General features: G+C 43.8%; 3 protein-coding genes across 13 annotated transcripts in view; 2 read left to right on the top strand and 1 right to left on the bottom strand.

Annotated features, from left to right (window-relative positions):
* MDN1 (midasin AAA ATPase 1) overlaps positions 1 to 4421 on the top strand; it is a 101777-nt gene extending 97356 nt beyond the window's left edge. For all 3 annotated transcript variants that reach the window (XM_060272589.1, XM_035109386.2, XM_035109385.2), the window contains exons 97-102: positions 554 to 728; positions 1276 to 1349; positions 1440 to 1554; positions 1970 to 2033; positions 2581 to 2723; positions 3552 to 4421. In XM_060272589.1, coding sequence (XP_060128572.1) covers positions 554 to 728; positions 1276 to 1349; positions 1440 to 1554; positions 1970 to 2033; positions 2581 to 2723; positions 3552 to 3740 — 760 coding nt within the window. In that variant the 3' untranslated portion in view covers positions 3741 to 4421. The remainder of the gene's footprint in view (positions 1 to 553; positions 729 to 1275; positions 1350 to 1439; positions 1555 to 1969; positions 2034 to 2580; positions 2724 to 3551) is intronic.
* Positions 4422 to 6711: 2290 nt separating this feature from the next.
* On the top strand, positions 6712 to 22820 carry LYRM2 (LYR motif containing 2). 2 transcript variants are annotated; one of them, XM_035109396.2, is made up of 4 exons: positions 6712 to 6972; positions 9241 to 9381; positions 11455 to 11655; positions 22610 to 22820. In XM_035109396.2, the coding sequence occupies exons 1-3, from the start codon at positions 6928 to 6930 to the stop codon at positions 11533 to 11535; spliced, it is 267 nt and encodes an 88-aa protein (XP_034965287.1). In that variant the 5' UTR covers positions 6712 to 6927; the 3' UTR covers positions 11536 to 11655; positions 22610 to 22820. The 2 variants fall into 2 exon arrangements, with proteins under 2 accessions (XP_034965287.1, XP_034965286.1); XM_035109395.2 differs by having other exon boundaries at positions 22607 to 22820.
* ANKRD6 (ankyrin repeat domain 6) overlaps positions 13877 to 23252 on the bottom strand; it is a 70022-nt gene continuing 60646 nt past the window's right edge. For 4 of the 8 annotated variants that reach the window (XM_035109394.2, XM_060272591.1, XM_060272592.1 and 1 more), the window contains exons 13-16: positions 22518 to 22670; positions 21314 to 21427; positions 20150 to 20474; positions 13880 to 15458 (exon numbers count right to left, since the gene is read on the bottom strand). In XM_035109394.2, the coding sequence (XP_034965285.1) occupies positions 14884 to 15458; positions 20150 to 20474; positions 21314 to 21427; positions 22518 to 22670 (1167 nt within the window). In that variant the 3' untranslated portion in view covers positions 13880 to 14883. Of the gene's footprint in view, positions 15459 to 20149; positions 20475 to 21313; positions 21428 to 22517; positions 22671 to 23252 lie in introns of all 8 variants that reach the window. The other 4 variants (XM_035109393.2, XM_060272590.1, XM_035109391.2 and 1 more) reach the window with 2 other exon arrangements.

Raw genomic sequence — 23252 nt, 5'->3', positions numbered from 1 at the left:
TGTTGGAAGAAAGAGGAAAGGAGCAGATTTTTGCCAGTTTCTCTTGCAGCTGCCCAGGCTGCTTCTCCTGCTGCTCTAGGGAGTCATTCAACCTCCTAGAGCAGCTTTGCAGAGGGTGAAGGAGGAATTATTGGCAGAAAAATCACCTTCCTCCCAACACAAGTAGATTTCCATGCAGGTTTAGTAGCAAGTTCCAAATTAAAGATCCCGGAGAAGCTTATTTTCTCCCCTGAAAGGAAACATGTCCAGCCCTTGTAGGCAATGCCTGCTGAAATCTCAAAGGGGAAATTCAGTGCCTTTGACCCACCCATGTGAAACCGAAATAGATTATGTAAAATAAGTAATATGCAAATAGGCCTGGCTCCTCTAAATATCAGGAGAGTTATTACACAGGTGTGCAAATAATGAATCTTGATGCCCAAAAAAGCTGTCTTTTATTTTGACTATTCATTATCTACCAGTTCATGTAAAATACTTTCCCGCCAAGTGGGTTTTTTTCCTCCCCCAGCAACTGTGTTACTATTAATATTTTCCTTTTCTTCATAACTACCAGAGGGGATTATAGAACAGGAAAAAGGCTGAACATGCGCAAAGTAATTCCATATGTTGCCAGCCAGTTCCGAAAAGATAAAATTTGGTTACGGAGGACCAAGCCCAGCAAAAGGCAGTACCAGATCTGCTTGGCCCTTGATGACTCTGCCAGTATGGTAGACAACCACTCTAAGCAGGTAAAACAGAAATTGTGAAGAAGCCAACTTAAAAGTCTTATATGAATGGATTCAGCATTTATCTTTCACACATCAGACTTGCAGTTAACTATACAGGAGGCATTTCCCCACCTCATTGCTGCTGTTCTTCCTTCTCTGTCGTCAGCATAGCTGCTACTGTTTGCTTCCCTCTGCCTGCCACCATGCGGTTTACGCCAGATGCTCGTTCAACAAGCTCAGGGATAGCGACAGGGATATAGGGGGTGATCATATGGCTGTGATGAATGAGCATGCATCTCTTTCCCTGCAGCAGGGAGTTTAGCAGTGGGGATGATCACCTGGGGGGGAAAGTTACAAGCAAGTGCAAATTGTATTGCAGGGGTATAGCATTCCATTTTCTAATTCATTTGCTTCTATGATAGTATCACATATCACAGTGCATTTTCGGTCCGTGACAAATGCATGAAGCAGTTTTAGAATTTTGCAGTTCGTTAACTGTTCTGTGGTGAATTCTGTGCACCTTAGTTTAGATATACATGAGACTCAAACTTTTATTTGTTTTCTATAGCTTGCTTATGAATCCCTGGCAGTGATTGGAAATGCTTTGTCTCTCTTAGAAGTGGGGCAAATTGCTGTGTGCAGGTAAGGCTATTTTAAAGCCGGAGTTGTGGTCATAGAAATCTTTTTACTCCTGCTCAGTGCACTGTTTTAAAACGTTTCTTTTTATTTCAGTTTTGGAGAGGCTGTTCAGCTGCTACACCCATTCCATGAACAATTCAATGATCAATCGGGAACGAGAATACTCCAGCTGTGCAAATTTGAACAAAAGAAAACTAAAATAGCTCAGGTATCTCTAGTATTCCATCTTGGATGAGTGGGGCTGCCTTTTTTCATTAAAAGTTCCCAATGTTGTGTTTAAATAACTATTGTGCCAGGCTAAGGGTTTTCTTAGGTTAGGTCTTTTACTCCCCTGTCCAATTTGTCCTTAGAATGTTACATGAAGAAAATGGTCATGTCTCTGCACTAGCCTGATATATTGCTTGTAACAAAAAAGAATAGTGCAGTCTTGTGTTTACTGCAGCCCCTTCAAAACAGCCAAGGGAATAATGTGGCTGCTGTAATTTTAAGTCTATTCTGAGTTCACAACCTTAGGCTGCAGTTCTCAACTTGCATTCCCATTCATTTCTGTAGAACAATTGTCTTAGAAAAGAAATTGTTAGCTCACAGCCGATGCACATATATATTCTCTCGCTTTTCTACAGTTCCTAGAATCCTCAACAAATATGTTTGCTGCAGCACAGCTGTTCTCTCAAAGCATTAATCCAGGTGAGTTCCCTCCTCCATTTTTGTATACAAACAAGTTAGGCATGGTACTAGAAATAGTTCTTCTTTGGATTTATCAGGAATGTGGCTCTCTCGGCAGAAGCTGAATACACAAATGGCAATTGTTAGTAAATAAGGCTGAAATCCTAGCCCAACGTATGTGGGGAGTGAGCCCCATTATTGGGTAGCGCTTGCTTGTGACAAGACATGATTGGGCTAGCACTATGAGGTCTTCTCAGAATAATATTTTAATTCTTGTTTCTTCTTTGTTGGCACTACAACTGGACGGGGTTTTTTTTTTCTTCCTGTTGCTTTTAGAACATTCATAAGCATTGTCTTACTTTAAATTTCATGTCCTTTTTTGGGTGAAGCAAAGCTACATCCCGTTTAGGGATGTATTTTATACTATTTTTATACATAAAACTTTGTTCTCAGGGCTGGCTTTCATGTCCGCTTGTATATTAAAGTAATAGAAAATGTTAGTAAGACTGAATATGTACCCTTTTTCTAGTTTTGTTTGCTAAAACTGAAAACATGCCTTTCTCAATAGAAACTGCTCAGCTACTCCTAATAGTGTCAGATGGAAGAGGTCTTTTTCTCGAAGGCAAAGAACGTGTCACGGCAGCTGTTCAGTCTGTTCAGAATGCAAATATCTTCGTCATTTTTGTAGTGTTGGACAACCCTAATTCACGGGTGAGTAAATGAACCATCAGTAATTGTACCACTTTAAACTGGGTGGAAAAATCACATTGGTTGGGTTTAAAATAGGTCCAAGGCATCCTGTATATGAGAAACTTTATTAAACTGGTCAAGCTTCCTGCCAATCATAGATGTGGGAGCTGAGGTTTCATACCACAGTATAAGGAAAAATCTACTTTCATCTGCACTTATTTCTGGTTCTTGCCTTCAACATTCATTTTGCCGATACGGAAATTTGCCTAATGTTTACAAACTTCCAGAGTTAATTGCTGACTACCTTTCCTGCAAAATAGTTTTTTTATATTTAAATCCAGCTTCTTCTGCCTCTCACCTTGGTGAGGAAAGCGACAAGTTCCATTGGAGGTCCAGCTCAGGTTATTCTCAGCCTGACTTTGCAGGTTCTAGATCAAGGAACAAAGTTTTGCGGGCATCTTTGTCTTGACATTCCCTGCCACAATACTGGAATTTAGTATTCCTACTGTGTTAAGTTTCTTTACAATCACAGGTAGCAAATTGTGCATGGAGACTATGCTATAAAAGACCACATGGAGTAGTAAAAAAAGTTATAAGTAGTGTACAGTGACAGCCCTGAAATCAGCACTAATATTCTCTCCCTTGGTGACCTCCTGGTTTAGTCTTCAGTAACTATTGTTAGGATCGCCTGCAAAAGCTACAATCCACTCATTTGAAAACAGAATGAATTGACTCTTTCAGGAGATTGGTGAGAGATGAGGAATGAGAGAGGCAACTTTTTTCATTGATCCTAGCTGCATAATGCTACTTGTGTAGTCCTGTATCTGATATTGTCATTTTAATTCACAGGATTCCATCTTGGACATTAAAGTACCTGTGTTCAAAGGCCCTGGGGAATTGCCAGAAATCAGGTCATACATGGAGGAATTTCCCTTTCCTTTCTACATCATTCTGAGAGATGTGAATGCCCTCCCAGAGACCCTCAGTGACGCATTGAGGCAGTGGTTTGAACTGGTGACTGGTTCAGACAACGTGTAGAATTTGGCAGGTCATGTGAACATATAGTTGCCAGTTAATGGCAAAGGTCATCAACTGAGTTGCTGTTCAGACGGGCCAGAAATTATACAGTAACATAACATGATTTTTCCCCCTTAACAGTGCAGGAGACTATGCAAACCATGTGAACAAAAAGACTGTTCACTTTCTTGCCTATATCTGAAAACAGTGGAAAACCATATCCTGGTTTTTTTTACTCTTTGTATAATTTATTCTTATTTCCATATCACTAAGAAATAAGTGGTTCCCAAGACTATTTTCTATAGTAGTAAGAAACTAGTTTCCTTCTGAGAGGAAGTTGCAACTAGAATGATTAACTATAGTTAAAGAATATTTGTCTGTTTTGGGTCACATGTGTGAGTGGGACCCTGTATTTGGAGGAAGGGTTGAATTTTACACAACCAAAAAACACCACAACAACCACAAATCCTACTTGAATACTTGAAACTGTCGCTGAACAGTTGCTGGTTTTATGATAATGCTGGAAGAGTAGGTTTTTTTAGGAAAAGACTCCGTGTTATCATTTTACACTGTGAACTTTGCCCTCTGTTCAAGGGAAATAGTGATAAACACATTTTAGTATCCTGAAAGCATGCCCAAGGCTCTTTCTGTCGTCTCCTATTCCCTGCCCCCCCCCCAACTTTTTTCATTGCAAATGCTATGCATCAGTTGTGGTTACTAATAAACAATGTTTTGCTGTTTGTAATTGTGGTGTCCATTATTTGTTGGAATATTAAGATTCTATATTAAGAATCTTGGGAACTTAATAGAATTGGTCTTGAGTGGGCCTGACCTTCCTGCGCTACTGTGACCTCAAGTCCACTTCCTCCCCACCCCTTCCAGGAAAAGCACCCATCGCGTGACATGTGCTTTGCTTGCACAGCCCATAAAAGAAACGTGTTCACCCTCGGATGCGGATATCTCCAGCTTCTTTGCAGAATGGACAAAGATGGGTCTATTGATCGATCACAAGGCCTCTTGGAATTTGCCCTTCTCTCTCTACAGAAGATAAAGAAGGAATTCAGTATCAGGAAAACAATAATAGACTATCTAAAAAGAAAAAGCCAACCATTGTTGATGTGCATTTGTCAAAGAGCCACAACTCCTGGGCAACGGAAGCTGCTGCGAAAGACTATCATCAGGGACAGGAGCTTGGGCTGATGACGTTATCCTGAAAGACTCACTTAAGGCCTTCTTGGAGAAAATGATTTTGAAAGCTACTTGGATGACCCGGAGCCCTTCGTTTTGCTCTGTTCAGAGGGCAAATCCAAGCCTGATTTCTATGTTTTGACAGTTAATTTTCTCACCTTAGTGACTAGGTTAGCCCCCTTTGGATAAGCACACAGAATATTTAATGTTTAAGGATGAGTCTTTGGGCACATTCACTTAGAATTTAAGCATTACAGAAAAAATACATGAGATGAATAGCATAAGAAGCTTGATGAAATGCTGGCATTACAAGCCAAAATACTGATTGTTGATGCAGAACTGAGAAACCCTAATTAGATAATAGAATCAGCAGTGCTAAAATTGGACAGCAAGGAAAAGCTCATATGAAAGGTCCAAAGTGAATGGAGTGAAAGATGTTCAAATGATGTGATATTTCTGCCCAATTTTTCCTTTGGATTACTTCTCCCCCCCCTTCCTTTATTTATCAAAGAAAAAGTTGTAGGAAAGGAGTTGATAAATCATGCCCCAGATTCATACTTTGCAACTTCTGCAATAATTTTGATTAAACAATTTACTATCAGCAAATACAAATAACTGCTTTTTTAAAAAAAAGTATTGAATAGAAGTTACATACCGGTAGCACTATTGTCAAATGATGCAAAAATGTGTATCAGTGTTAATACACTGGTAAATCAAGCTATAAAGGCAGAGTGATTAATTCAGGCCAATTAAAGTCTTTTTCAGCAGGAGATATAAGCATATTGTTACAAGATACGGGATGGGGAAGAGTGATGTACCGTTCTGATATGCAGGTTTGTGCTCCAAAAGATGTTCCAGAAATAGGAAGAAGCCTTTTATTTCTACTTTAACTAAAGTTCAGTTGTGTTGCATTAGGCGGGTAAAGAAAATCTCTGGACTCTTAAAGCTTTTTAACTTCTGATGGAACCAGCCTTTCACTGATTAAAAAGGGCCACTGATGTCACCAGAGTTAGAACTTCAAGCTCGCTCTCGGGCACAGGCCTATGTCACCTTAACTGCAACAGTTAGTTTTGGACCTTATGCAGCTACGTGTACCTCTGAGTCTGTAGAAAGTACTTTTTTGTTGTGTTGTGATATACAGTTAGTTGCATGAGTTGCGGCTTAGCAGGGTCACCGTAACTTCTGCTTCCCCCTCCCTTTCTTTCTGTTTGTGTTCTCTTCCTGGAGCAGGAGGAGTCGGAGTCACGTGGCTTTGGCTCCCAGCTCAGCTGATCCTGCAGGTGAACTGAATCTCTCCAAAAGGCAGATTTGAAAAGCCTGCATCTGTGCTATACATACACGATGCTTATTTCCTTCTTGGGTCGTTTAGAACCTTTCCTTCTTTGTTTCACTGCCGGCTGACGGAGGCTTGTTTCGTTGCAGCTTCTGGAAACGGTGAGTAAATATTCCACTTAGATGCAAAGTGATTTGCAAAGAAATCACTTATTTGAGTATTTTCGTGGGGAACGTTTGTTGAAAGGTGGATGAAGGCAGATGTAAATCTAACCAGGTTAAAAGGTGCTTGGAGCAATCGCCGTTGTGCTTGACACTGCTACGAAAGAGTAAAACTCTTCCAAAGCTCTCTCCGGCCCTTTAAGTGGGCTCCGTTTAGCTCTGGCCGGAAGGGCTGCTTCGTCGGCGAGGCTGCAGGAGTCCGCCCCGCCTTTCAGTTTGCAAAGGAGGAGCCGCTCTTTGCCCACCCTGCGCCGTCCTTTCCAAATATCTGCAAAACGCGCGCGCGCGCGCTTCTCCCTTGCTACCCTGCGCGAAGGGCGGCCTGCTGAGCCGCTCGCCCCGCAGAAGCAGGGTTTTTTGTTTCCCTCGAGGAGTTGCTCGGCGCCGCTCCGAGCAGCCTTGTTCTTCTCAAGAGCCTGGAAAGAGACGTCGACCGGGGAAGGGGGAGCCTCCGCTTCCCTTTCCTGTGACGCGCCTCGGCAGAGCGCAGAGAAGGAAGCACGCCGAAGCGAAGCGCGCCTTAGTCATGGCGTCGTCCCGGCTGCCCCCGACCGCGCTCACTCTGAAGCAGGTAGAGAGGGAAGGGAAGGGAGAGGAGAGGCCCACCAGCGAGGTGGCTCTTCGCCCTTTCCTCGGCGAGGCAGAGAGCAGGGTCTATCTAGCAAGGCTTGGCAACCGCGCGAGGACCGGGCATTAGAGGAGACCGCAGGGTCGGGTGGCAGCAGCAGGCTTTGCTACCTTTAGGTCAGGGGCGTAGCCATCCCTGTTATTTCTATTACTAATTCCATTTCTCTACCGCTTAATTTGAAAATCTAAAGTTGTGAGCAAGAAACGGAAGCTATAGCAGCAACTTAAGCAATAACCAGGGTTTTTTTAAAAAAAGAAAAAACACACAACAACGAGCAGTTGCATGTGACAAAACTACAACATTACTGCTAATACATAAATTGGGATTGGTTGCTTCTCCTTCCCGCGCCTCTCACCCAGGACCCAAATAAACTCACTGCTCTTCCGCAAAAATTCCAGGAAGAGGAAGGATCCTAGAACCGAGCTTTTCAGTCTGGGCTTGCTTTTGTGGGCAGGTGGCAGCAGCTTCCTCAGGATTTCCCTTTTAAGCAGTCGGGCAGCGCTCTCCACACCCAGTTCCAGGTACAGCAGGGTTGGCAAATTGCCCAGGGGGTCCCAAGGGTGGGAAAAGGACACCTCACCACCCCACTGTCCCTTCACCAGCCTCTGTCCTCTTTTCCTCTGCTTTCATCATAGAATTTGCATGCTGAGGAAAAGCTTTGCCAGCTGATTTTCTGCAGGAAAAGGAAAGTTGGTGGAAATAGTATAGTTTGTATGTGGCATGTTTATGTTCACGCTTCACAGGAGTGATGGGGACTCCATTAAGGCTGCATTTATATTCGTCTGAGCAATAGCATTTAGCAGTAGCATCTAGGGGTTATTTGGATAGGTATGCTTGCTTCTGTTCTGTTTCTTCACATTTTAAGTGATGGAACATGTACTGCTTTTTGACCCAAGAGGGGATGATGAGCAGGTGATGTCATAGAATTGTTCTTGGATCCACTTCTTACATATTTTACTGCCATACCCTCTACACTGGACAAGACAAGCAAGCTATATTTTTGTTCTATGAAAAAAAATCAAGAACTTTTCTTTTCCCCAAAAAAGGAGTTTGTACTCCTGCGCTTTCTCATTTTAGCATTCTGGTTGCTGTGAATAGCACAGGAGTTAACAAGGGTTGAACTGATAGAACTTTCTGGGTAAACAAAGCCTCACCTCTGCTTTGCTAGTGGGCCTTGCAAAGATGAGAACAAGTGCTTGCCCTTATAGACATGTGCCCCACATGAGTTGGGCCATTCACATGTAGCACAAGCTTGTCACAGATCCGTAACTCTGGCATTTACACTCCGCATGTAAATGTGACAAGGCACTTGCAGAAATCTTACGCAGAGGACTGCTTTACCTGTGTAATTGTGTGTTTTGCATCTGAACTTTTTAACTTAATATTTTAAGTGAGACAATTTATAAATGAATGGGCTCCTCGGCCCTCCAGATGTTTTTGGCCTACAACTCCCATGATCCCATGATCTCTAGCTAGCAGAACCAGTGGTCAGGGATAATGGGAATTGTAGTCTCAAAACATCTGGAGGGCCGAGGTTGAGGGAGCCTGGTGTATGGTAACTGGTGGTTTGGAAAACATTGCGTTTTACATGTGAATGCATTAATGTACTAACATACCTACCATCTGTCGTTTAAAGGTTCATTTGTTTTGAATTACAGAAAAGAATTGTCTTTATTTCATAGTGTAGTAAGTGGTGATTTGTGTCACACATGAGCCTCTTCATTGTAGTGGTTGAATCATTTTTATGATCCTGTCAAATGTTTCAAAACTCAGGGTTACCTTTATTCTACTTTTGGAGTGATTTTATAGATCACTGTAAATGGACCAGCATGGGAGGGCGGGTAGTTAGAATAACTGATTTATATACTGTGGTTTGCAGCAGAAAGCAGATAGACCCCGTAGTGGGATTACTACATCCATATGTTATATACACAGGTTCAGACTCCAGTTAAAAGGATCTCTGGGCTAGATCTCTACTTGAGATCTGGAGAGTATCTGACATTCAGAGCAGATGAAGGGTGGAACATGTCATCCTCCAGGTGTTTTTGGACTCTGCCAACAACATCCCTGGAATAGACAATGAATACACAAGTTTTATCAGTGACCTGACTCTGTTTAAGACACCTTTCCATGAGGATGTGAGCGCATGATCAACACTAGATTGTGCAATCAGTAAAAGGGTCATCCTTTATTTTTCTTGATACCTTGCAGTTCCTGAGGAGGCAGCAGGTCCTTCAGTTGTATAGAAAAATTCTGAAGGCTATTCGTCAGGTGCCTAATGAAACTGATCGCCATTACCTCAGGGACTGGGCAAGGGAAGACTTCAAAAGAAACAAAAGTGCTACAGACGAGGTGAGAAATACTTGTGGTTCTGCTGACTTGGTACACTGCAGTTGAAGGTTGAACCTGTATTCCTTGCTCATGAAGATGTCTTCAGAACACCTTATAATGACTGGGAATAATTATCACTGTGTCTCCCCTGCAAGAGGAGGGGTAGACTGGAAAATTTGGAACACTGTATTTGTTTAAATCTCACAAGAATGGGGATTTCCAAGGCTGACTATGTAAAACCCCAAACTGGTCATTGTGGTAAACCCTCTGAAGTAATTGGCTAATATTTCAACTAATTTTTATGGGCTGTAATACCTTGCTGCGCGAAATTAACAAGATCCAATTTCATAAGCTGCATAGAGAGCTACTAGTTTTAAAAGCTGGTTGGAGTGTTTATTAGATATTTCACTGCATATTCTTGGGAAGGTAATTATTAAATAGTGTTAGATGGATCATTCTTATGGTTTTAAGTTATAATACTTAAATGAATCCATCCCATGTGCCGTATCCTTCCCTTACTGAAGGATAATCGTGGCTCAGAGTGGATTGGGAGGGGAGTAGTTGAGCCGCATTGGACCAGGTAGAATGTTGATAGCACCAAAGGCATTTGTTAGGTCAGCACTTCATCTGCAGACAGATGTCACCAAGTTTAATATTCTTGTGTTTCACTCTTAAATACTGCTTCAGTATACTGCAGGCTTTCTCAACCTTGGGTCCCCATATGTTCTTGAACTATAACTCCCATAATCCCTGTCCACTGGCCATGCTGGCTAGGAATGATGGGAGTTGTAGTAACATCATCTAAGGACCCAGAGTTGAGAGAGGCTGGTATAGTGGATAGGTGGTTTTTAACAGCTCTGATACTTTTCTGTGGCATTGAACTTTTGTGTGTGTGTGTGAGAGAGGGGGGGGGAGCGCTCCAGTGGCACAGTCTCATGACTGAATACAATAATGTTGTTAGTATTGGTGGATCTTTATACCGATCCCCGCAGCGGACACCCTGCAAGACTGTGCAGCCTCAGTGCACTGGATCAGGAACAGAAACTTGACGAAGAGTAACTTTAACTCTAGTTGCTTTATTATGGTACAGCAGAGCAAAAAAGCAAAGCACGTATTTACAGCTCTCTCACCAGTAACAATCTCCAGACTCACTCCAACAATTCTAACCTAGTCTCAATAACTCTGCAGTAGCATACTGCTTATCAGGGAAATCAGCAACCAATCACAACCTGTTGCTAGGTCTTTGAAGCTGCTGAGCAGACTTCTGACTTCAGTCACGTAGTAGACCATCCAATTAGGCAGCCTGCCAGCTCTACAGTTGCTTCTGCAAAGCTGCCTTATCTTTTAACACATTAACAGTTAGGTGGTTAACAGGATGTCCCTGCTCACCTGTCATTGTTGCCTGTTGAGGAGGTCAGGTTCCCCATCCCTGTAATAGAAATTCATTTGCCACACACATTGCCAATATTCTAGCATCTTTTCAAGATGTGCCTGTTTATCCTAGGCCTTGCAGAACAGTGACTGTTTTTATTATCACAATATGCCTCACCTGCTATAGTTGCTCTTAATGCTGTATTACTGTTCATTTGCAGTTAGTGTGTGTGGTACTCAGCCCTGAGCTCCTCTCAGAGGAAGGGTGGTGTAAAATACAATAAGGATTAACTGCAATCATAGAAGACTTAGGAAATGACCAAGTAACTTTATCTTGCATTCCCAATTCAAAAAGTTTATGCTCGTGCAGCTCTTGGTCCTTTGCTTCCTAAACATATCTAGAAAACAATAAACATTTGTTGTTGTTGTTGAGGCCATTTTAGCATGGTAGATCTTCAGGAGGGGAGCCATAACATGCAGTATTGTTTGTTATGTGAAAGATCTTTCTGGTATGTAACATAAGCAGAGGCTTTTCTAAGTGCCCTCTAGGAGTAGTCCTAATATGTAGAGCAGCCTTTAGGGTGAGATCATTAGTTGCGAATTTTATGGATGTAAATACAGTATAGACAGATAAAACATTTGTCGAAATAGAAGAACAGATTCAGTACATGAATGCATATTGCCTTGCATGTCCCTACTAAGCATATAATTTCTGCTTTGCAGGATACAATTAGGATGATGATCACTCAGGGCAACCTACAGCTTGAAGAGCTTGAGAGAACACTAAAGCTGGCAAAATCGTAGCCTGATCGTTCACTGATGGTGGAACACAGTATTTGTTTTTTCAGTGTGTCTCCCTCAAAAGACTGCCATGGAAGGACCTCTCAGACAACCAAACTGATTTCTATGCAGACTCCCTTATTGGTAAGTAGACAGCTAGCACTGCTTTAGGTGAGAGTGTTGAGATTTTTTTAAGGTGATGGAAAGAAGCTCATAAGAGATTGAATCACAGGGAGATTCTAGTTCTGAACTAGGTCTGTAATAATGTGGGAGGTGTGCACTATCTTAAGTAGTGGGGGTACCTTAACAAGTCGTTCTTAAGGTACTTCTCTTAACACTTCTCAGGGAAGTTAACACTTCTGAAGTGCATTGAAACACCCAGAGAGTGACCCAGGCACATCTAAACCTGCCTGAAAACAATAGGATACTCAAAATGAACAGAATGCAGGAAATGTTTAGTAAATTTTTAATGAGACATTCTGTGTGTTTCCAGAGATGGAGGATAGTCAGTTATGCTGCTTGTTTCCAGCAGGCTTAGTGCAACCTAATACAGTCATACCTTGGTTTAAGTACGCTTAGGTTTGAGTACTTTCAGTTTAAGTACTCCCCGGACCCGTCTGGAACAGATTAATCCACTTTCCATTACTTTCAATGGGAAAGTTCACTTCAGGTTAAGTACTCTTCAGGTTAAGTACAAACTTCCAGAACCAATTGTATACATAAACCAAGGTACCACTGTATATGTTTATTCCTGCTCCGTATAGTAGAACTCGAAATAATAATAATATAATATATAATACAATGGATCTGAGTTATAATAAACACCAGGAGGAACTTTCTGACAGTAAGAGCTGTCGAACAGTGGAACAGACTCCCATGGGAGCTTGTAGACTCCTTCCATGGAGGTTTTCAAGCAGAGGTTGGATGGCTATTAGTTGAGATTCTTCCATTGTAGGGGATTGGTTGGACCAGGTGACCAATGGGATCCCATCTAACTCTATAATTCTGTAAATGGTAAAGACATTCAGTTAGATTGTCTGCTACGTCCTTCCATTCCATCTTAAGACTGTGATGAGATAACAGGCTCCATGTCTTCAACATCAGCCAACTTTTTTCCTCCACTGCTCAATTTTACCATGACAGAGTTTTGGAGAACTCAAAAACCTGCAGACTTACTTTGCGATAGTGCAACATTAGCTTGTTTGGCCTACTTTAAATATGGATTTTGGTGTTTAAAATTGCTTGTTAATATCACGCAACCCAACACCACCTTCAAAATGTAACAATTATAACCTAGGCACATTTAATATGCTCATAGATTTATGGATTATCGGATTTAAATTCATTGTAGGATTTAAATTATACCCCACTTTGGGCAGCATAGATTTAGACCGTAGAAACACATGGCTCATTTCTTAGTGAATGTAAAAAATGTAGAGTATTTGGATTGAGATTTTGTGCATAAAGAGCTCTATGTACTTTTCGTATACAGCCATCTCTCTTTAAGGACTTCATTCAAAATGTTTATACTCTTACATGAGAGGTAAGATCTATGCCTGGAGAACTATTTCTAAATCACAACAGTTTTGGCCTCAATCCAGCATTAGTTGTGCAATAATAGGGCTAGCAAAACACAATCATGGGCACATCCAGAGGCATACAATGTTAATATATTGCATCCTCACTATGATGCGCAAAACAAGTCTGCTTACATACACTAGGTCTCTTCAGCTGCATCGTGCTGTTGAACTTTTAAAGCAATAGCTGTTTTCGCCTAAGTGTCATGCTAATGTTAATTTTAAAGATTACCACCCACCCCCCTGGGTGAAAAAACACACCTCTTGACACATATCACAGCACTCAAGATATATTTAAAAATAAAGTAAGGCTGAATAACAGTATAATTTGAAGACTCGAGATTACACAATCTATCAGGGGCCAATTGTACATCGAAACCGTAATGCAAAGGATGAAATTCATGTGGGGCAAGTGCAGTGCAGACAGAATCTAATTTAGGAAATACGGCCCATTTCTGTATCTGCAAGGCCATTCTATTCTCCAAATAACAGTAAATCAGCCAGAAGAACATGATGCTACTATCTAGCAGTACCTTTTTTTTCCTTTATGAGTGAAACAAGGTACCACACCTTGGTTAGAAGTTAGCTGGGGCATCAGGACCCAGCTAAAAAGGCCATACGTATTTAGCTCAGACCACCAGTTGACCATCACTGTACAAGGACAAGGTGTTAACCTTTTAGGAATTTACTGTAACTCAAAGACACTCATATATATATATATATATATATATATATATATATATATATATATATATATATATATATATATATTACACACACGAACACACACAGTGGGACCTCGACTTACGAACTACTTGACATCCGACGTTTTCGACTTACGAGCGGAAAAAGTGGCTGCGCGCTTACAATTTTTTCGACATACGAACGGAAAACCCGTTCACAGCTAGATGCGGTTTCCTCGACTTACAATTTTTTTCCGTTTCCAATGCATTCCTATGGGAAACCGCTTTTCCTATGGGAAACTCAACTTACGAAGTTTTCGACCTACGAGTGTGCATTCGGAACGGATTAAATTTGTAAGTCGAGGTCCCACTGTATGTATGTATGTTATTTCTGGCTGCAAGTATGCCAGTTAGCTTTTTGGTTGGAAAGGCTAAAACCTCAGCACCTCCATCCCAAAGAGCTGATCAGTAAGACAGTATGACAGAAGTACACATGGGCAGCACAAAGTGTTAGATAGGGCTTGAAATCACTCGCATGACCTGTTAGCACACAGTTCCCCATACAGGCTACTCTATCTGTTTTGGGGTAGGGGAACCCGTAGGATTCATAAAATGGCAGTGCAGTCCTATGAAGGAGGAAGAGGTAGCCTTTGGGGCGCTTAATTCTTTTATTTTCAAAAAGATACATGAGCACATATGGTAGAGCAAGAGAATGTTCCGCTTCAAAAACATGTCTTAAATACATATAAAATACAACTTTACAATATTCATAAAAATGGCACAGGCATACTGGAGAGCTGCATCATCAGCACTGAAAAGCCACGCAACTACGTTCCGTATTATACTATCACCACTAGCACACTGTATGGGGATAAAAGAAACGTTTCCTTTTTCAACAGGGGAAGACAAATTCAATGCAGTTTCTGTACAAAACAAGTGCTACTTGGAGGGCAGCAATCTGCATCCCTTGTGATCAATGCACGAGCAAAAATCCTTATAATCTGGAAAGGCCACAAATCCCCAAGAAGTGTAAAACTCCAATAAAAGTAGCTTAACTGCTGTTTGTGAAAATTATCAGTTTCCTTGCAACATTTCATGAGAGCAGGCAAATGCTAATGTTCCTTCTGCACTTTAGTCCTTAGCTTATAGAGTTCCTCTTCTAAACTTTTTATATGTTCTTTGAGGAGTGCTTTATCTTCCTGGGCTCTCTGGTCAGCTTGGCTCCGAGCTTCTTCAATTTTCCTTTCATACCACTTCTCCATCTGGCTGGATACAGCCTCAAAAAAGTACTGTGTGATTTCCAGTGCTTGAGAAGTGCCTGCAAGTTGAGGGCTGACCTCTTTTCCTCCAGAGACAGCAGGTGGTGGCAGCTGTGGTGGCTGCTCTGCAGAGTGGGTGCCTGCATGTTGCTGAGGCCTGTGCTTCAGCTGACCACTTCTGCCAGACCTCTTCGTTTGAGTTCCTTTATCTATAAAGCAGCCGCCTCTCTCTGCCTCAGTCTTTGTAAATTCGGTAGGGGTCTTGGAAACAGTTTGTAGCTTTGCATGTCTCAATTTGGAGCCTGAGTATTCGGATGGTGGCAGTTCTTGTTTCAATCTGCTGAAAGTTGCTTTGTCTTTGGGCCTTACAACTTGAGGAGAAACTGCAGCTGGAGTTGGGCCAGCACCAACTAACTGTTGCTCTGTTCCTGTAAATAAGGAAATATGAACAGTTATGAGTTGTTGTTTTTTAAAAAAAACTTTTTATTCAAGGTTTTCTTGGGTGACAAAAGTACATTCAGTGTGTCTGCTTTCTGTTCACAGAATTCTTTCTTAAGATCAGTTATACACTAATGTTACAGACAGTATAAGGTTGGAGGTAGTAAACTTACTTTCTTTTATTTACAGTGGTACCTCTACTTACGAATAACTCTACTTACAAATGTTTCTACTTACGAATAGAGCTCCGTCTGCCATCTTGGATGTGGTTTAGATAGTATTTTTTCTACTTACGAATTTTTTCTCCCAATGCATTCCTATGGGATTCGACTTACAGATTTTTTTGACTTACGAATGTGCGTTCGGAACGCATTAAATTCGTAAGTAGAGGTACCACTGTACTAGTTTTCATTGGCAGTGAGGAGATTGGGGGTTCGGCATGGTTGGTTGCCTTCAGTTGACTGCAATGAGTTTTGTTTGCATGTGTGAGGTGGAGGGGTTGTTGGGTCAAGTTAACCATATCAGTTCATATGCTGTCAGTGGGCAGCGGCGTAGCAAGCCGCCACGACACCCAGGGTGACAAATTGCCATGCACCCCGGGGGGGGGGGGCGTTGCTACGTAATGACACATGCATCGCTACATAGAGGGGGATATGCCCCCCGCGACTTCTAAACGAAGCCTAAACAGAGCGTCCAGGCTCCAGGCAGATAGCCTACTGGCGCAGTGCTGTGCCGAGCGGGCTTTTTACCGGGAGGCTGGAGGGGCTCGCCTTGGGAGTCGCTGGGTGGGGCGCCGACTGTCACCCCCCCCCATAGTGGAACCCAGGATGGGCCGCCCCTGTCGGTGGGTTCTTGTTGGGCTGTGTGTGTAATAAAGGGGAGCCACACCAGGGTGAAACCATCCTTTTTTATTTGTGCCCATGCTAATTTCAGTTTGTTGGCTAGCTTTTCTGGTAAGGCTGTTTCCCATCCATTTAGTGTCAGTGGTCCATGTTCACTCCTGACAGGTCCCTCCAGTGTCTAGCTATGATACTCCTGGCTATTGAGAGTAGGTGGATTATAAGTTCTTTGTAGTGTGAGCATTATTGTCTTGGAAAATATTAAATAAGGCCAGTTCTGGGGTAGCTTCTAATGCTTAGTTATTTTGCATATTTCTTATGGGACTGATTTTGGGACATTCTCACCATATGTGGAGGTGCAGCCTCTCCAGCATTTTGGTGAGGATCCTGAGTGTATCAGTTGCAGCTACCATCTGTAGTGAGTCAAGGTGAGTTCCCTTCTTTTGGCTGAGATGGATTTAAAGGAAGGTTTGGATCATAGGTTACAAAATAAACCCCTCCTGATGGACTAAACTATGTCGTGCTCCCTTTTGATTGAGATGAGGGGGTTTCTGGGATTCTAGTATTTTGTATCGTGTGGATACCATTCCCATGGCATGTCCCTCTGCTGTCAGGAGAAGGTTTTTGAAGGTGGTCCAAGGCCTAGTGGCTGCTGCTTTTACTGCTAGATTATTTAAGGTGGTGTGTTTACCAGGGAATTTGGGTGTATCCTAGTTTAGTGTTGTGGGGATTTTCCTTAGTTTTGAAGGCATGGGTATGCTATGGTGGGAGTGTTTTTGATAGGGTCCACATGGCGATAGTCACATTATTTTGTCTGATCGTCTAGGACATATGGGATTATGTGGTGCACTTAGTTGGTGGTGATTGTTCAATATTGGAAATTCCCCACCCCCCTGAGGGGAGGTGCGGTATTTGGGGGTTTTTCTTGGTTTTTTGTGTGAGAAAATAAACAAGTGTAGTTTTTTCTGCTTGGCTGAAGCACGGGCCAAGTCTCCTGTTTTTCGCGGGAAACCCCAGTTTTTAAAGCAGTTTTATGCTGTTATCCCGAATGGCGAAATATCCCGTAATTCCCCCAGATTTTCAAAGTAGCTCCTGCCGGCCAGGGAGGCTCCTTCTGCGCATGTCTGGACTGTCGTGAGCTGGAGGTGCAGCAGGGCTTTGCTGAGGCTAGTCAGGTCTCATCTTCCCACCCCCTTCTGGTGCCAGAACGTCATTCCAGTGAGTTATGGCTGGAAAAATAGCCCTGAATACTATGATTGCTTCAAAGGACTACCCACTGTGCTGAAGAATGCCCAACTGTTTGTTAAATTGCTTCAACTCTCTTTGCCCAGCCTTAGCTGTAAATGATTGGCTATGTCGGTGAAACATCGTGTTCTGCTAATACAGTGGTGCCTCGCTAGACGAAATTAATTTTTTCCACGGTTCAATTCATGTAACGAATTTTTCGTCTAGTGAGTCCCAGTTTCCCATAGGAATGCATTGAAACTTAATGCATTCCTATAGGCTCTGGGGGACTGGCAGTGGCATGCAACGGGGCTTCCGATAAGGTCTCTGAAGCCCCGTCCGATGTCAGCTGTGTGCAAGGCGGCGGGGGGAGAAGCTCTCTTCTCCCAGCCACCGCCTTGCCTGCCTCCCCCGACACGAAGCGCAACTTTGGAGGTCTCCAAAGTTGCACTCTGTGCCGGCGGCGGGGGAAGACCTTCTCCCGCCGCCGCCTGCCTCCGACATGGAATGCAACTTCGGAGACCTGAGAGGCAGGGGACGGAGCTGAATTGCAGCGGGCGCTGCTTGCCCCCGCCTGTCTTCCCCAAGCCAAGGGGAAGACAGGCAGGGGCAGCCGCCGCGTTTCGGCTCCATCCCCCCTGGCAAAGGAAGATTAGCCGCCATAGAAAATTTTGTCGTCTTACGAATGCCTCGCGCAATGCAAAACTCTTTCGTCTGGTGAGTTTTTCGTTGTGCGAGGCGCCACTGTACCACACAACAAGCTGCATTGGCCCTCCAATATAGCTTGCTACTCTCTCTGCGGTATGGAGGGCAGATTGTGATGGCGGCTTCACGCAGTGGTATAATGTGGGTGAAACAGATGCCACACCCGAGCCCCTATGCTACCAGTGGCGCTGGTAGCAGAGGGTCTTGAGTGTGGTGTCTGTTTCACACACATTATACCGCTGGGTGAAGCAGCCAGCACGATCTGCTCTCCATACTGTTCCTGGGCCATGTATCAATACAGCACCCAGGCCTATTTACAGCAGGAATGAGGAACCTCTGACCCACTTTTCCTGTTAAGGGGGTGTACGCATGACTAATCATAGCTCATTTTCTCAACCCCTGTCCGGTACAGTGGTGCCTCGCTACACGAATAGGTTTTGCGATCGGAGGTTGCCTCGCAAGACGATGAGTTTTTTTATGGCCACCGCTTCGTCTTGCGACGTGTGGCCATAGAAACCTCCGATTGCAAAACCTAAAGGGGCATTCGTCTAGCAAAGGGGAACGAGCTGCAGCACAGGAAGAAGGCAAAGGAAGACCAGCTGAGAAGCGCTGACAGCTGTCACCGCCTCTCAGCTGATCTTCCTTTGCCTTCTTCCGCCAGCTGCAGTTCGTTCCCCTTTGTGTTCCGCTGGTCTCTGCCGGTGAGGGGCAACCGGCAGAGACCAGCGGAACACAAAGGGCTGTAGCGCGGGAAGAAGGGGGGGAGAAGTGGAGGAACTGCTTGGGGTCTGGCTTGACGCCAGCGGCAAGAAGGGGAGGACCCCTTCTTGCCGCTATCGCCACCAGACCCCAGCCAAAGGCAGTTAGCAGCAGGGGGTTTTCACCGCTTGCGTTCCCCCAAGGGGGAGGCAAACGACGAAAAAACCCGACGGCATGGGGTGCAGTTTCGGAGGCTTTGCGCTGCGACTTTCTCAGGGAAAGCAAGCGGGCGGGCTAGGTGTCCCCGCTTGCATTCCCTGAGAAGGCACCCACCCGGCTTTCTCAGCGAAGGCAAGCAGGGGACCCCCCGCCTGCTTGTCTTCGCCGAGAAAGCGCACGGCTTTCTCAAGGAACGCAAGCGGGGGACACCTAGCCCGCCCGCTTGCGTTCCCTCAGAAAGCCGAGTGTCGGGGGAGGCAAGCGGGAGGCGGCGGGAGAAGGTGTTCCCCCCCCACCGCCTCTTGCCCCGCACCCCCGGCACAGAGCGCAACTTCGGGCGTCTCCGAAGTTGCGCTCAGTGTCGGAGGCAGGCGCTGCGGGGGGGCTTTTTGCCATTTGCCTTCCCCGAGCCAAGGGGGAGGCATACTGCGAAAAGCCCCCGGCCACAGCGCCACACTTCGGCTCTGGCGGTGGTGGGGGAAAGGCGCAGGATCGTTCCTTCGCCTTTCCCCTCCCGACAGAGCCGGATCCGACAAAGCTTCTGAAGCTTCGTCCAATCCGGCTCTGTCGTTGGCAGCAGCGGCGCTTGCTCTCTTGGCTTGGGGAAGCGCCTGCCTGCCTTCCCCGAGCCAAGAGAGCAAGCGCAGCCGCCGCCACCAGTTCCCCCGGAGCCCATAGGAACGCATTAATTGACTTTTAATGCATTCCTATGGGAAACGGTGCCTCGCTATACGAAATTTTCATAGGACGAATTGAGTCCTGGAACAAATTAATTTCGTCTAGTGAGGCACCACTGTATTCACCAGCCATTACTTAATTGGGACAGGCACTAACCCAAAATGTGTCTGATCAGTGTGGTAGAGGATCTGATGGCATTGGGGGGCCCCTTAATGTTAGAGAAATGTGTACAGCTGGAATTTAGATTGACAATTTAATTCTTTGCCACAACACTCTAGCATAGCTTTCCCCTCCAGAAATCACTAACAAAAAGATACCTGGAGTGTTGGCTTCTTGAACAAAATACTGCTTCCCAAAGCTCTGTTCTGTTGTGGGCACTCTACTTCTTCCAGTATCTTCCAAGACACTATTCTGAAGGACAGTGCAAGAATGTTGCTGCGAACCATCCGACTGAAGTGGGGTTTGGCTAGCTTTACAGTCCTTCGTACAAGGAAGGTTCTCTGTATCCAAAGTCTCAGCGAGTGACTCACATGTAGACAGAGTTGATTTTGGCCTTGAGGATCTAGAGTCTCCAGAAAGCTTCGACTCCAGGTTCTGAATTTTTAGCATGCACCAAGCTTTCAGTTCCCCCACCAACGATATCTGTAAGGAAAACCCATGTACAAATCAATCTATTAGTTTCAGCAGCTAAATGCATGCTAGATTATTGTTGCAGCCTGATCTACTGAGTTAAATAAAAACTTAACGTCCTATAGTAAGGAAGTTTACAATCTATCTTTGGGAGAATGAATGTTTTCTTTGAAAGACTCTAGCAATATTTCCCAAAGCTCAGTGCAAACGAGCCTGGCGGCCGCCAATACACAACACTAGCCCGCCGCAAAGCAATATTTGGCAAGTGTTTCTTACAGTCATAATTATAATATAGGGCGGCACAGAGTTAAATTTTTTAACTTTTTTAATAGTGGTGTGCCTCGTGATTTTTTTCACGGAACAAGTGTGCCGTGGCCCAAAAAAGGTTGAGAAACACTGATGTAACCAACTACTGCACCCCCTATGTTCACCAATGCACAGGGTTGTTGACTTTTATTTTCTTATTATGTAAGGAAATACAAGTTTTAAAAGACATTCTGAAAGCATTTTCCTGCTGGGTCTCTAAAACTGGAAGTTCAAATGTTAGCTAGCTAAAAGGCACTCAAATTATGACACCACAAAAATCAAATGAGAAGCAGATTATTTCCCCAGAAAACTGAAAAGCTGCCATCAAAAAGCACATTTAAATGGCTTATTTCCAACCACCCAAGCAAGCTATCTATGACCGCTCAAAACGAAAATGTATTTCACTATAACTAGATAATTTTCTTTTCAAAATTGCTTGTCATTCTTTTAGATAAGCGCTCTATCTTTTCTGTGTATCTTAAATGGAAAGTTTCAGATTCCTCATTGTCTTATATGCTCCATGAGATACTTGTTTTCTAACCTACCTGGCGTTTCTCCCCTTCATGCCTTTCCAACTCTGCATGCTCCTGCAGACGATGAAGGCACTCTGTTCTTTCTGCTGACAGCCTCTCTGCCATCAATTTGTCTAAAACACGGAGCTGTGATAAAACAGGAAAAGAAATGACAACAATGCATAGGCTGACTTATTAAATCTCATTACTTTACTACTCGGTAATTTAACTTACCAAGGGCAAAAATTAAGTCTAAAAAGGACAGCAGAAAAGGCATTTGTGAAACAGTGTGAATAAAAGTATTCACTTCAGTGTTTTTAAAAACACTGCAGGTTATTTCAGTTGGCTGCACGTATGACTCTAAGGAGTGACACAGTAAACAAATGATCAAGGTGATACCTTGATAATAAGAGATACTTCAGTGATCACGGCAGATTTCTGGTAATTCTAAACCCTGCTTGCTTCCCAAGGCCTTCCTGCTCAGTGCAGGAATGTCTGGCAAGGAGAGTAGTGCCTGTATGTCCTGCATTGCAGCCCCTCCAGAAATACAATTAACTAATGCCTGACTAGGCCAAGTGTGGCTACTCCATGGGGCAACAGCCACATAGAACAGATTGCCACGTTACAAGTTTCAAGCAGCCTCCACATGATGATTGTAACACGCAGACCAGAAGTGGAGAACTGTTTTCTGGCTGGCAGGCCAGATCCTCATGTCTCCTCACCCCTAGGAGGGCCAAATCTGACAGATGGGCAAACCCCTGAAGACCTAGTGGCAGTCATTTGAAAGCCCTTTTGTAAGCAACCTCATACTATTCTTTAAAACCTCATTTTCAAAGGTTTAAAGAGCAGCGTGTTTGCAAAAGGGCTTTTAATCAGCTCACACTGCTTTTTGGTCTGCATCACCTGGCATCGTTCTGACTTAAGGTGATTGACAGGTAGGGAAGAGAAACATGGAACAGGGTTGCATCCTCTGCTCACCAACAGGGTAAGCTGCGGGTTCTGCTACACCAGTGTGTTCTCCCAGGGAATGGTGAAGCAGACCCTAGCAGAACAGAACCCTGCCTATCAGTTGACCCAGCGACATCAGCTGATGAGCAGGTGGGTATGATTTGGGGAAAATGGCTTCATGGGCCAACTTAGGTCCGCCATTCCTGATGCAGACCAACCCACGCCCTATAGGGTTTAATCATGGTCCTGGTGTTTGAAGAAATACTTTGTCCCTGGAATGTTTCCTTACCTGATGCTGAGTTTTGTTTTCCATTTGACCTAGTTTGCTATTCATCTTATCCTGCGCTGTCACAAGCTCCGCTTTTATTTCTTCCACAGCAGCTGCCAGCTGGTTCTCTACTTTATCTATCAGTGGCTCACAACGACATCCATTTATTGGTGCCTGCAAGAAACAAAACAACTGTGACAACTATGATTGGCTCAAAGGACAGCAAAGCAACCACAACAAACAGTACTGCTTGGGGCCTCCAGGGAGAAAACAAATATGCAGGTTATACAAGTAGGAAGTGAAAATAAAATAAATTTGCCTGGACCTTTTTTCTCAAGAGTTCATCCTTCGCATTCAGAGTATACAGAGGGAGAAAAATGGCAATATATTAGCTGTTTAAGAGAAGCACAACTACAGCCAATAGTTTAAACAAATAACTAACTTGACCTGCTGCTGTAAAAATGAGTCTACGGTAGAACCACAGCATTTCCCATTGACTGCAGCTTAGAGGCTTCCAGTGTACGCTCCTTGAGCTCACACTGTTATGATCAGATCTCTGTGATGCTCTATTAAAGCTGTGCCAACACAGCTCTGTAGTCACTCCAGCTTCTTGTTAAAAACCTAAAACCAGGAAGTATCTTTAATCGGAAATGTAAGTGTGTTTGCTTGTAATCTTTCTAAATGAGGGTGGTGAACCTTTTTCAGGTCAAGGACTGCGCTACCTCGAGGTAGACATAGGGGCTTATGTACCAGAGG

This window comes from Zootoca vivipara, chromosome 3, assembly GCF_963506605.1.
Source record: "Zootoca vivipara chromosome 3, rZooViv1.1, whole genome shotgun sequence".
NCBI lineage: Eukaryota > Metazoa > Chordata > Lepidosauria > Squamata > Lacertidae > Zootoca > Zootoca vivipara.
The sequence above is the reverse complement of the archived record's forward strand: the minus strand, read 5'-3'. Positions and strand labels throughout refer to the sequence as shown.

Excerpts from the sequence above, each read along its gene's own strand:
- LYRM2 (XM_035109396.2), top strand. The coding sequence starts at position 6,928 with ATGGCGTCGTCCCGGCTGCCCCCGACCGCGCTCACTCTGAAGCAG. Across the intron at positions 6,973-9,240 it reads CCGCGCTCACTCTGAAGCAG|TTCCTGAGGAGGCAGCAGGT; the intron begins GTAGAGAGGGAA and ends GATACCTTGCAG. Across the intron at positions 9,382-11,454 it reads ACAAAAGTGCTACAGACGAG|GATACAATTAGGATGATGAT; the intron begins GTGAGAAATACT and ends TCTGCTTTGCAG.